Here is a 13,768-nt window from a genome sequence, read left to right as displayed (position 1 = left end):
TTGATCAAGCCACCTACATCACCTCATTGATTGGACTAGTCTTCTTTAAGGGTCATCAAAGAAAGGAGCCAAAGGCATATTACAACCACGCATATCTTTCTCTCTCCTTCTCTCATAAATGATTGCATTAAATATCTTAAATGAAGGAAGATGTACAATTTCCCCATGATGTACCCCACTCCTGATTAGAAATGGGAATAGAAGAAATATTTATTTCACCGGTTTAATTTCACACCCCACAACGAGGCCACGTGGACGGTTGAAAAACAATGGACACCCAGCCTCACACTAAATACACCGTCCCGTCAAATGCGACGGGCCGCCGTTTGTTTCTTGTGCACCGGGTCTCTAAAGTCTAGAAGCCTCTCTGCTTTATATACTGCCCGGCTATCGCCTCACAGTTATTACTCCTTCCGCTTTCTTCACAGCTGACCGATTTGTTCCGTCGATTTCTTCGGAGAGCAATGGCGACGATCAAATCAATCAAGGCGAGGCAGATCTTGGATAGCCGTGGAAACCCGACTGTTGAGGTTAATTATCAGATCTGATCGGCTTTTAGATTTTGTTGTGTATAAATTACGATCTGTGATTAAGTTTGGTTTCCTAGTTTGGTGGGGAATTTGTGTGCTGTTGTTCGAGGCGGGGGTCTTGATCTATGGTACTGCGAGTTCATTTTCCGTGTTTGCTAATTTTTTCGTTTATTTTTGTGCCGCTAGGCGGATGTTATCCTCAGTGATGGAACTCTTGCAAGGGCTGCAGTACCGAGTGGGGCATCTACAGGTATCTTATCTCACAATACGGATCTGCTTACTTAGTTTTAGTTGGAAACGATGAACTTTCGCTTCGGGGATCTATTGATTCTGTTGGCGTTTATTTGTTTTAGAGAATTTAAGGTTTTCTTTCGGGGACCATTTTTGTCCTCCAATTTTAGTATTCTTTTAGCTTATCTGCGGAAAAACTTGGGCGATTGATGCAACATATTACATCAGCGTTAGATTATGGCTATGCGATGTAATATGCATGGTTTCTATGTTTTGATTTTGAAACTGGATATCCGATATAATCTTCACTACGGGGGTTGGAAAGCATCTGGAAACCTATGGTCTCACGCCTTGATATGTTGATCGAATGCATGCTCTTTCTTTTTTAACACAGGTGTATATGAAGCTTTGGAACTTAGAGATGGAGGGTCTGAATATCTTGGAAAGGGTGTTCTTAAGGTTAGTCTTACTTATGTTTCACCGAAGTGGAAAGATAAGCTTATCTAATATTTATTGGCTGCCTACCCGTTGGCTTTTTGTAGATTTTCTTATTTTGCGTTGCTTTTTCTGAGAATTCACAGGAATAAGCCATCTATTATTTTCAATCATCTGATGAAAAAAGTCTTCTTTTTATCAAGATATTTGATTGCCGATTGTAAGAATATTAAATTTTGCATCCTGTAAGTGTTTGGAAAACTTATTAAAGCATCATACGAGCAACTCAATTCTTCTGATATATTGCTTTTATATATGATTTTTTTTCCTGACTGTATGATGATTGAATGGCGCTTTCATGCTTCAAAATGATAAGAGTGTTGTAAATCAAAGCAGACTTGGAATTTGATTTTAATAAAAGTTGAAATGATTCCATTTGAGTTAGGTTTCAAGATGGGAGAGTGTATTGAAGCCTAATTTGGAGTTAAATGCAAGTTGGATATGGTTTACTTAAATTAAAACAACTAGTTAGTTAATCTATTGGTTAGATTCTTCATATGTGCATAAGGTCACATGTGCAATTCCACCTCTAATGTTGCTTTGAATTTTGAATTTTATTTTCAACCTGAATTGAAATTATTTGAGCTGGCTAGGAACCAGATTAATTTTAATTTCTAGCTGGTTTGATTTTATTTGATATTGTGTTTGCTTTGAGTCATGTCAAACTGAACTTGATGATTTCAAGTTGGAGATTTGATAGCTCAGTCGGCCTAGGCCATGAAATCAATAAGTTTAATGGTCAGTTGTTCTTAGTTACACGTTGGATACATATCATAGAACCCTATTTTTAAATTACTGAAATTGTTGATACTTTTGTTCTTGATGTAGATGGCTAGATGCTCTATGCACATATTGTTTGTATGTTTAATTAGGCTAGAAAGTCTTATGTTTTTATGAGCTAGAATGATTTTTACCTAAGTCTATAGGCTGGAATGCTATAAAAAAGTTGGTTTATTCCAATTGTGTAACAATTGATTCTATATATCTTGTGGATGCTATCTTTCCTTGAGTGTGTTCTTTCTGTAAATTCTGGCTTAATATTCTTCGAGCATTGTTTATTAGTTATTACTAACATCATTATGTAGATTCAACACGGTTGTGAAAGTGTTGCGGGGAATTAAATCTCAACATTAAATTTGATACATTCCCAAATCCTTTGTGAAACCATTGTTTGGCCCAAGTTAATTTTTTTTTAATTGAGCATTCAGCTTGCTTAAACCTTTCAAATCTTTCTCCTGCAAGCAAATATGCTCCATGTGAAATTTCTTTTATCTCGATCAAATCTTAGAACCTTTTTGTATTTTTAAATTATTTATTTGTTCACATCAGCAAATTGGGAGAGTACTTATGCTGACCTTTTTGTTGTCTGTTTGCCTTTTTATAGGCTGTTCAGAATGTGAACGCCATCATTGGTCCAGCATTGATTGGCAAGGTATATTTTGTTATCAGCTTCTATCAAGTGGAAAGCGCACATGGTGCCTGATACATATATGTTGATTTATTTAGGATCCCACAGAACAAACACAGATTGATACTTTCATGGTGCAAGAGCTTGATGGGACTTCTAATCAGTGGGGTTGGTGCAAACAGAAGGTGCCAAAACGTCTGCTTGTTCTTTTTAGTTCTTGTTTGAGCTTCCAGGGTTTAATATCCTTAAAATTTTTAGCTTGGTGCAAATGCGATACTAGCGGTATCGCTTGCTGTTTGCAAAGCTGGAGCTTCAGTGAAGAAGATTCCTCTCTACCAGGTTTGTGAAATTTATTTGTTTATATTTTTGTGTGCCTTATTTTCCATTGTCTGTCAACCTATTTATCTGTTGTCTGCAGCACATTGCCAATCTAGCTGGAAACAAGAATCTGGTTTTACCTGTGCCAGCATTCAATGTTATTAATGGAGGATCGCATGCAGGAAACAAGCTTGCCATGCAGGTAGCTACATACTACTATCATTTTTAGTATCCGTGCTTTTTATTGTTTGGTCTATGCGAGCATGTTGGTCCAAGTTTTGGCTGCCATTTCCTTTGTGCAATCTTGTTCTAATCGTTTTACAGAGAATTTTCTCCATGCAATATTATGCTGGTTAATGAAGCTTCCTGATTAACGCTTTCTATATGCTTGTTGTCACCATTGTTTAAATTGTGCAATATGAGGCTCGTCTTGAGGGCCCCTTCACCGCAATTCCAGTGAAAAATGCCTTAAGGCTTACGCCTCAAAGTTTTTTTATGAGCCTTGCGTCTTAACTTGACTGAGGCGTGCCTTGCCTTATTAGTGTGAGGCATACACCTCACTTGATATATATCTTGATATATATATATATATATATTAAAACTTACCTAAATCTTAAACTAAATCCCCAAACAAATCATGCCTTCATGCACCCCCAAGCCATGACAACTTCCTCTCAACCCCCTCGACCTCTAGCCCACCGTCTTTGTCGTAGCCACCAGCATTGTTGCCACCACAAGGAATCACTTGAAACAGTACACCACCACCACCTCATCATCTAAAAATTTTGGAGCAGTATTCTCATCTTAATGTTGATGACAAATATTTATGAATAAGAAAGATGATTGAAATAAATAAACAGATTCAGAGACATTGAACTCCACAGGATGAGGCATGGGAGAGACCAATTTTTGATGACGACTCAAATAAAAACCCCCTCAGTGATGATTGTGTAGATGATTTTTGAGTTGTTACAAATTATGTCAGATTTTTTTTGATAATCGAATGTGGATGAGTAGGGAATTGAGAAAGAAGGAATTTGGAGTTGAATTTGATGTTATAATATACTTTTATGCAATTCTTATATTTCATGTTATTTTACTCTTGCAAATTTTGAATTTTAATTTTATTTCACGCAATTTATCACTTGTCATTTTACGTTTTGTGCTTTTCTTATTTCAAATGTTTGCCAATTTGTTACTTCCTAGTTCAATAGAAAATACATATGTCATACTTTAATATATTATTTGGGTATCATATAAAATATCAACATTTATTTTTACTTTACGTAATTTTGTGATGTTACGTCTTGACTCACGAAAGAAAAATGCCTTAATACCCAATTTGCAATTTTAAACCTTGGTTACGATGATTATTACGCAGGAATTTATGATTCTTCCTGTTGGAGCAGCCTCATTCAAGGAAGCCATGAGGATAGGTGCTGAAATATATCACCATCTAAAGGTGAAAGACGTGAAAAATTTAAACCTTCCTGCCTGCATTTTACTTCTACTGATGGTTTTTGCCTTCACTTTTATAGGGTGTAATTAAGAAGAAGTATGGTCAGGATGCTACAAATGTTGGTGATGAAGGTGGTTTTGCACCTAATATTCAGGTATGGTGTTTTCTAGATGAATCATTTTCTGACCACGACTTTAATTGCTTTCTGGGGCATATTATTTTGTTGTAAGCTTCCCCATCATTCAGTCGTTCACAAAAATGTATTATTAATACCTTGCTCAGTCTTTAAGGATCTACTTTATTTTCATTTAACCTGTTTTTGAAGTCTCTATCTGTTATATATGAAAGTTCTCACCCTGATATTATTTTCCAAATACGTGCCTCTGGCTGTAATAATAAAGGTGGATGTCTTTCACCATTCTATTTTTACAATCGTCTATTTTTACTGTTCAAATTGAGGGTTTTGTTACTTGAAAGAACACTTCGTAGGTCCTCTGCCTTCCAGACACACTCTCTCTTTAACCTTAATCATTGTCATCATTATGCTCATGTTTATTAGATCTACTTCACATTCAGCATAAGCAAATTCCTTTTAGAAACTGCTCTGTGTTAAACCGGTCCAGCCGGTCCACACGAGACCGGCCCAGGCAAATAGAGGCAGAACTTCTCCGCCTCTCCCGCCGAGCCGATCAAGCCGCAAGTTTTCGGGAGCCAAATAGGAAAGAATATTGGGGGAGTTAAGAGGGAAATTTGAATGTATGGACTGTTTAGAGATTTCCTTTTGATTTGTATGCATTAAATAGTTTGTTTTCCTAAGGTTAGATCTTGAATTTGGCTGAAATTTGAGATCTCCTAGATTTAGGTTTTCCTTTGGGCTCTAGCGGCATTTAGAGATTGGGAGAGATTGATCCTCCTCTCGAATAGAGGATCAATTGTATCTTGGCATTTTTCCGCTTTCTTTTCATCAAATAATACAAATTATCTACTGTTTTCGTGGTTTTGTGGAGAAATCTCGCTGTTTTCCGAAGATTGATAGGAAAACTTGAGATCTACAAGTGTTTCCTATCACTCTGTTGGTTAAATTTATTCCAATAATGCTATTGCTGCACGTAGGAGGTCCATTGCCTTTATAGTGCATGTTATTCCTCGTTCTTTGCTCCTGAAATGGCATTCTAATCTTATCGAGCTATTTTTTCTTCGCTTGGTGCATTGGTTCTCCATTATTTTCTCTGAATGGCAGTCGTGATTCTCTTTTTCTGACATTTAATGAAAACACAGGAGAACAAGGAGGGTCTTGAATTGTTGAAGACTGCTATTGCGAAGGCTGGCTATACTGACAAAGTACAGTCTTTTTTACTTTTGCCTTCTTTTCAGACTGATTAAACTCCTATGCACGCTGAAGGATTATCTCATTTATCTATTTCCTTATGTTTTACTTGCTTTTATCAATAGGTTGTCATTGGAATGGATGTTGCCGCATCAGAGTTCTATAGTGAAAAGGATCAGACGTACGATCTTAATTTTAAGGAGGAGGTACGTTTTTAGTTTTCATTTTACTGGTTTGCTAGTGATAAATTTTCATCTTTATTCTTCATTAACTTTTGTTATACTCCGCTTTATATTTATTATTGCCTCATTGTTGTTTCATCCTGCAGAACAATGATGGTTCTCAGAAGATATTAGGAGATAGCCTGAAAAATGTTTACAAATCATTTGTAGCAGAATACCCTATTTTATCCATTGAGGACCCATTTGATCAGGATGATTGGGCCCATTATGCAAAATTGACTGAGGAGATTGGTCAGCATGTGCAAATTGTTGGAGACGATCTTCTTGTTACCAACCCTACTGTAATTCTTTGCACCCTAAGTGAAACTTTTGGGGTCTACAAATGGTCTAGTCTTATATATTAGCTAATTTTTTGTTCATTTCTGCAGCGTGTTGCCAAGGCGATCAAAGAAAAAACTTGCAACGCACTTCTTTTGAAGGTAATGTACTCTCCATCTCCATGCCTTGGTTTTCATTCTTTGGGAGATCCATGCTTATTTGAATGTAATCTTATATTAAAAATTTTAATTAATTTTTGTCGCTCGTTTTGTGTGTGAAACTAAAATCATTACATTTAATGTTAATGTGTTCAAAATTACTCAAATTATACTGAGGGACTGTTTGATAGCAGGATTTTGGTCAGATTTGAGACGGATTTGAGCGAAATACAGCCAAACGACCTAAAATGCAAAAACAAATCTCAAGGCAAACTAAATCTGCTTTAGATGGAAAATTCAACCAATTCGCTCTAAATACCTGATATCCGAAATCCTATGTTCTGCCGGATTTATAAAATCCATGGCGCGAGAGAGAGAGTCCCCTCCGTAAATCCTGCTCCATAGCCAAACAATCAGAAGATAAATTTAGCATTTTATTGATTTGTTAAATGTATTTTTAATTTACATGTGATGATCCCCTAGTATTCGGGAAGGGTCTTTTTCTAATTTCTATGGTCATAATTATTTTTTTAATATTGTTTACTAATTATGAAACCGATTTTCTCATCATTTAAATCCTTCTCATCCGAGGTATATTTGTTATCACATGCCAGGTGAACCAAATAGGCTCAGTCACGGAGAGTATTGAAGCTGTGAAAATGTCTAAGCAAGCTGGCTGGGGTGTAATGGCAAGCCATCGGAGGTAATAGTCGAAAAATTATGGTCAAAACTTCTCATATTTACTTGTGATCTGCTAACATTATTTCTTGCTTTTTCAGTGGTGAAACTGAGGATACTTTCATTGCTGATCTTTCCGTAGGCTTGGCAACAGTAAGTTACTTTTTCTGTGCATTTTTTTCTTGTTCATCTTTTTAATGAATTTTCAGTAATGAATTTCAGAACTCCAAAAATATTTTGAAAGTTTAGGTTTTGGATCTATTTCATCAGATCTATTCGAAATTGTCTAAAAATTTTCAGTTTTACTTAATTTTGGCTAGTTTTGATAATCCTGGAACTGAAACGACCAAAATTCTACTGAAACTCTAATTTAAAAAAACATGTTTTTGAAGGAAAAAAAAAAGTTTTAAATTATGGATCCTTAAAAATTCAAAATGACTGAAAATAACTTCAAACTTGAATATTCAAATTGCCAAAATCTTGAATCTTCCAGGCTGAAAATAAAAAATCGAAATTTAAAATCTCACCATCATATGTAATTCGATACTTTTTCTTTCAGAATTATCACAGAGACACAGATTGCATGGATCTATATCTGTGTTTTATTTTTATTTATTTTTTTTAATTTTAACTAGGGCCAAATCAAGACCGGAGCTCCGTGCCGATCCGAACGTCTTGCCAAATACAACCAGGCAAGTTTACTTCCTATACCATTTAATGATATGAATATTATATATTTTTCATAGTTTACTTTGTTCTTGTTCCCATGTTCTTATTAAGCGCTAATTTTTTTCTTAATCAATCTCACAGTTACTGAGGATCGAGGAAGAGCTGGGTGAAGCGGCGGTTTATGCTGGATCTAAGTTCAGAGCTCCTGTGGAGCCATATTAACTTCGCAGATGAGTACTATTTGCATTTTTCTTGGATTTTGGAGGGCCATTTTGGCCAAGTAATTAAAATAAAAGATGTCTCGTTTGATGCTGGAGGCATTATGATTTTGTCTGCTACTGTATAATTTATTCTACTTTTTTTTTTCCGTAATGTTCGGTGGTGCAAATTTGTGAGAAATAATCTGGTTAGCCTTACTGTTGAGGCTTTCCAATCTATCTGTTTGAAACTGAAGGATCTTGATTATCTTTTTGTATTTCTGTAGCTAAAACAACTTCTTTAGATAATGATTATGGTTTTTAAGGTTAATTGTATGCAAGGCTTCCTATCTCTCTTCTATGGTTTTTAAGCTTAATTGCATAGAACAATGTTTTTCTTAAGATTTAGATATACTTTTGAGCTTGTAAAATATTAAATACTTCATAAGATACTACAAATGATTATCCAGTGCCTTGTTATAATATAAAATATCATTCAAAAAGGGATTTTTTTTCAACTAAAGGTCAAAATATATATAGATCATTTTCATCTTGAAAGTAGTGGGGTACATTAGTTAATTTAAAAAAAAAAAAATTCATCTACAATTCATATATTAAATGATTATTGACTCATCTACAGCTCTCATTGTTACTTGTAATATTCACTCCTTGAAACAATTTCAAAAAATTACCTCTCAAATTTATAGCACTTAATCATAAAGTCCAAAGCCCTACAAAAATAACATGAGCGATGTTTATGGGTAATACATCACATTAGATTTTGTTAGTATATGTAGCTAATTGAATAGGCAGGCATCTCTATATCACATATATGTAGCTAGGGCTGCAAACGAGCCGAATCAAGTATGCGAGTGTTCATGTTTGTGTTCATTTAATATCAGCTTGTTCAAGTTTGGTTCATGGTTGTTCAAGCTTTATTGTTTGTGTTCATGTTTGATTCATTTAAATTAATGAGTGTTCGTGTTTGGTTCATGTTCAGTTCATGTTTGTTTGTTTAATGTCTATCGAGCTTGTTCGCGAACATATTTAATGAATTTTTTAAACTATCAAACAAATATGTTCATGAACATATCTATGAACAAACACATTTATAATATAAGCAATTGTCTATGTAACAAAGGCAATGATTATTTATATTTATTAATTTTATAGTCAAATATTAATTATTTTTATTTAGCTTATTCATGAGTTCAAAATCGAACATGAATCAATCTTTTATCGAGCTTCTTATCGAGCTTAATGTCGAGCTTGTTCACAAACTTCAAATGATATTGTTCGCAAACATAAATGAGCTGAATGCATTAGTGTTCAAGTTTGTTTATTTAAGAATCGAGTATTTAAAATATTGTTCAAATTTGTTTGTTTAGTTAATTAAACAATAACAAACGAGCTTTAATCAAACCGAACAACGAGTAGCTCGTCGAACGTTTGGTTTGCTTGCAGCCCTATATGTAGCAATTTTAGCCACTTCAGGCAACTATCTTTTATGCTGTGGATGTGGTCTATGTTTCAAATTTATGCAATTTTAAGCAGATTGTTATATATAATTCATATTAACTCACTATCAATAATAAACATGTAAAATTTCTCTCTATATTTGAAATGTATTTTAAAAATTATATTTATCTTCTTATATGACTCGAGCTTTATTTAGGATGATTTTTTTATTGTTTAAATAATGCATCCCCAAAATCAGTTATCTCTTCATAACATTCATGAACATCAAAATTTCATTTTCTTCCTATATATTTATATGTAAATTTTTATGGGGGAACTAACTAACATAATTATTAATTTGAAAACACTTAAAGCATGCCTTTGTACAGATCTTAGATTCAAATGCAAATGCAATTGATTTTTCTGCATATCCTTATTAATTGGAATGTTATTATCATTAGCTGTAATATGCGCAATATATTGAATTTGTTTGTTTTGACGGAATGATGTATTTCCTATGTTGTGATAACCATTTTTTATCTATAAAATTTCATTCGAAATTTAATTCAAGTTGAAAACGTGTTTAAATGATGATGTAATGAGGTTTCATCTATTTTTGATATTAGAAAAAATAAAATAAAATCTTGTCAAAACAAAAATAAAATCGAAAATTAATAAATAAAATTCAATATTGCTCAGCCAATACAATTCGTTCTGGCCATAATATAAAAATTGTACATGCTTCAATTTTTTTGAGGCATGAATTCCAATTTGCATGTAATCTATCGAAATTTTCTCTCCAAATTGTATAAATAATTCTAAGATGGAATCCCCTAATCATTTATTGTTCATACTTAGAGCTAGCTCTCAAAATCTGTTATTAAAAAGCCTAAAGTAGAAGACAAACTATCATAGCAAAAAAGTGCTTCCAAAGAATAAGGTTTTGTTTGGGACAGCTTTCGTACTGCTTTTTAAAACAATTTTCTAGTATAAAAATTTTAAATTTAAGAAAATTTTGTACTAGAAAACTGTTTTAGAAAGCAAGAAAAAACCGTCCCAAATAAAGCCTAAAAAAGCGATCTTCAAGTTCCACATAGCATAACTTACAATGGTTAATGATATCTATAGCCTTCAAATTATCATCAATCGTTAAACTGTTAATACAGGCCAACCAACAGTAAGGAGGGTGCCTTATGAAGTAGCATTTAAGATACACATATTTTGCCGACGAACCTCAAGAAAACCAGCAAGAAGAGCTTCTTAGCTTTGCAAAGAGAGAATCCTCTTTATCCCTAAAAAATTTATCAAAACCTTAGAAAAAGATATTTCCGATGATGTTATAGCAAGAAGAATTAGTGATATCAAACAATTCAGGAAGGAATATAATTGGGCTATTATTAAGAAAGATTTCTGAAGGATCACCAAGACACTTCAAGGATTCGGAGTATAGGATTAAATGAGTCAGTTGGGCATCAGCATTACTTACCAGTTCATACAAGACAAACTACAATCCCATTCAGCTTTTACATCTGTAAATAAAGGCAGAACAAGCTCCTATTTTTTCTTATCCATTTCTTTGGTTGAAGCTTGTGTATAGACAACGAAAACAAGTGCTAGTTCATGGTTCTGACAAAATTTCTAGCTCTTCAAATCAACTGCCAGTTAACTTCAAACCATCTACAAGCATTTTTTTCCTTCCAGCATTTCTTGTTCAGTGACTTACAATGGCAACTTGGCCTGTCATTTATCCTTCCCTTCATCCAATGAATCAGTTCCACAGTCATCCCTCACTGAAATAACCAATCATCTTCACATCCCCCAAATAAGTACCAGCACACACTTCGCAGAATATAAGAAATATTATGGAAACTGTTGGCAAGTTTGATTCATTACGCCCCAGCTGCACCCATAACTAAGCCTCAACCAAGACTACTCTGTCACAGAAAATTTCTTCCCTCAAATAACACAACAGGATCATTTAGGCTCCACCCAACTGCACCCTGGCACCTTAGCTAATCCCTTCTCTACCATTACTTTCCTTAGACTCTTAGCTTTCTCCCACTCCCCAGCTTCAGCATAAATACTGGCCAGGATAACATGGTAACCACTGGAATCTGGTGCTAACTCAAAGCAATTTTTTGCGGCGAGCTCGCCAAGTTTTACATTTCCATGCAATCTACAAGAGAGAAGCAATGCTCCCCAAACACCAGCATGGGGTTCCATTGGCATTGCCAGAATCAGTTGATGAGCTTCTTCTAATCTGCCTTTTCTACCAAGAAGATCCACCATAATAGCATAGTGATCAGTTGATGGTGAAACAAGATACTTGCTCCACATAGAAGCAAAGCATCTATTGCCTTCATCAACCAGACCAGCATGATTATATGCTGTGAGAAGTCCTACAAAAGTTGCTGAATTTGGTGCAATCTTTGATCTCACCATATCATCAAACAAACTAATAGCTTCACCACACCTTCCATTTATGCCACATCCTAATATCATAGCACTGTATGATACTACATCCTTCTTCCTGAGATGGTGGTAGTGTTTGAAAGCCTGATCCATGCCTCCACATTTGGAATACAAATCTATAAAAGCAGTGCGCAAATGATCATCCAACTCTATCCCAATGGAGCATATATAATCCTCAATCCATATACCAAATTTCAACTCTCCCAGGTGGGAGCAAGCAGAGATAACACTTGAAAAGGTCATCTCATCAGGATTAACATTAGCATCGGGCTTTCGCATTCTGTTGAACAACTGAATTGCATCTCTTGAGAAGCCATTCTGAACATAGCAAGAAATCATTGCATTCCATGAAAATATGTCCTTTGTATCCATCTTTTTAAAGAGCTCTTCTGAAGAAGTGACATCTCCACGTCTTGAGTAACCAGTAATCATTGCATTCCAAGATATATTGCTCCTCTGTGGCATTACATCAAACAACTTTCTTGCCCGTGCCATATCTCCGCGATCAATGTATGCACTGATCATTACATTCCATGAAGCTGGGTTCCTTTCCGGCATGGCCCAGAAAAGCTCAGTGGCGCGGTCCATGTCACCGGCTTTTGCGTAACCCGAAACCATTGAATTCCAGGATACCACGTCTTTAAGAGGCATTTCATCGAACACCCTGCGTGCATCCGTTATGTCCAAAGCTCTGATGTAACAACTGAGTATTGAGTTCCAGGAGACGACATTTCGGTTGGGCATTTCATCAAAAACCTTCTGAGCGGTTACAATTCCGTCGAGCTTGGAGTAAAGGCCAACGAGCGCGGTCTGTGTATAGACATCAGTACGATGTCCGAGCTTGTGTATTTGGGCATGAATGGCGACGGCGGCAGCCATGAAAGGAGCGCGAGCGCACGCCTTGAGAGCAGCAGAAATGGCGAAGGGGTCCGGGTGGTAACCGGATCTGAGCATCTGGGCATAGAGGGAGAGAACGTGGCCGTAGCGGCGGAGGTCGGCGGAGGACCTGATCGCGCGAGTCCATGACGAAGAGGGATTCGTGTCTTCTCCATCATTTCGCAGGCCTTCCGAACAATGGTGGATTGAGCGGTTGCGAGCTTTGGAGCTAATTTTTCTTCTCGCTCGGACCAACAAGAGCATTCGGTAGTTTAAGGTGATTTGATAATAAGCAGGGGACTTAAGCTAGAATTTGGATTTGAATCATTTGATAGATTTGTAATTCCTGTTTTGTTTTCATTAATGGTTGTCAATAGACTTAGATTTCGTTTGCCAAATGTATGATTATGAAGTTCAATTAAAATATGGATTTATGAATTTAATTTAAGACTTCATTTGGAACAGTTTTCTTTGAGCTTCTTAAAATAATTTTTATAATAAAGAAATAAAAAACCGTCCCAAACGAAGCATAAATAAAACTAAAAAGTGATTAGGTTGGCTTAAATCTATTTTAAATCTTACAAACAAACAACACTAAAAATTGTGAGTATTTAAAAATTAATTTATGCTCATTTTACAATTCTATTTATAATTAGATGGATCAAATGGTCCAAGTCCATTCAAGTCATAGTTAGTCCATCTTTTGAGTGCTAGAATATTTGCAATAGTAGAGAGTTTATTGTCTTACCATTTCTCAAAGATTAGCAAACATATGATAAGATAAGTTAAAGCAACTAATAGAAGATACAAGGTTGAAATAATTTAACTAGCATGTGTCGTAGGTTTCAAATAATGCACTTCCCCATAATCATTGAAGACATTGGGAAAACATATAGATGTGAATTATGAATGATGACTTTCATGGTATAAGTTGATTGAGTTATTAAGATGTTGCCTTTGATAGATCTTTAATGGTTAGTTCGATCTTTTTT

General features: G+C 35.2%; 2 protein-coding genes across 2 annotated transcripts; one reads left to right on the top strand and one right to left on the bottom strand.

The window, feature by feature from the left end:
• The first annotated feature begins 328 nt into the window (after positions 1-328).
• On the top strand, positions 329-8,306 carry LOC110106793 (enolase 2). Its single transcript, XM_020836808.2, has 17 exons — positions 329-530; positions 717-780; positions 1,156-1,220; positions 2,641-2,688; positions 2,763-2,849; positions 2,923-3,003; positions 3,083-3,184; positions 4,364-4,444; positions 4,521-4,595; positions 5,720-5,782; positions 5,894-5,974; positions 6,097-6,291; positions 6,379-6,429; positions 7,041-7,129; positions 7,206-7,257; positions 7,740-7,796; positions 7,915-8,306. The coding sequence occupies exons 1-17, from the start codon at positions 465-467 to the stop codon at positions 7,993-7,995; spliced, it is 1,338 nt and encodes a 445-aa protein (XP_020692467.1). The 5' UTR covers positions 329-464; the 3' UTR covers positions 7,996-8,306.
• A 2,500-nt stretch (positions 8,307-10,806) lies between these two features.
• LOC110106784 (pentatricopeptide repeat-containing protein At4g22760-like) lies at positions 10,807-13,093 on the bottom strand. Its single transcript, XM_020836798.2, has one exon. The coding sequence runs from the start codon at positions 13,038-13,040 to the stop codon at positions 11,403-11,405; it is 1,638 nt and encodes a 545-aa protein (XP_020692457.1). The 5' UTR covers positions 13,041-13,093; the 3' UTR covers positions 10,807-11,402.
• Between the last annotated feature and the right edge of the window lie 675 nt (positions 13,094-13,768).

This window comes from Dendrobium catenatum, unplaced genomic scaffold (genome assembly GCF_001605985.2).
Source record: "Dendrobium catenatum unplaced genomic scaffold, ASM160598v2 fragScaff_scaffold_1656, whole genome shotgun sequence".
NCBI lineage: Eukaryota > Viridiplantae > Streptophyta > Magnoliopsida > Asparagales > Orchidaceae > Dendrobium > Dendrobium catenatum.
This window is presented reverse-complemented; position numbering and strand designations above follow the sequence as displayed.

What these genes read in the sequence shown, in the direction of transcription:
- LOC110106793 (XM_020836808.2), top strand. Translation starts at nt 465, where the DNA reads ATGGCGACGATCAAATCAATCAAGGCGAGGCAGATCTTGGATAGCCGT. An exon ending in GAAACAAGCTTGCCATGCAG is followed by an intron (nt 3,185 to 4,363) that starts GTAGCTACATAC and finishes ATTATTACGCAG; the next exon opens with GAATTTATGATTCTTCCTGT. An exon ending in TTCTTGTTACCAACCCTACT is followed by an intron (nt 6,292 to 6,378) that starts GTAATTCTTTGC and finishes TCATTTCTGCAG; the next exon opens with CGTGTTGCCAAGGCGATCAA.
- LOC110106784 (XM_020836798.2), bottom strand. Translation starts at nt 13,040, where the DNA reads ATGCTCTTGTTGGTCCGAGCGAGAAGAAAAATTAGCTCCAAAGCTCGC.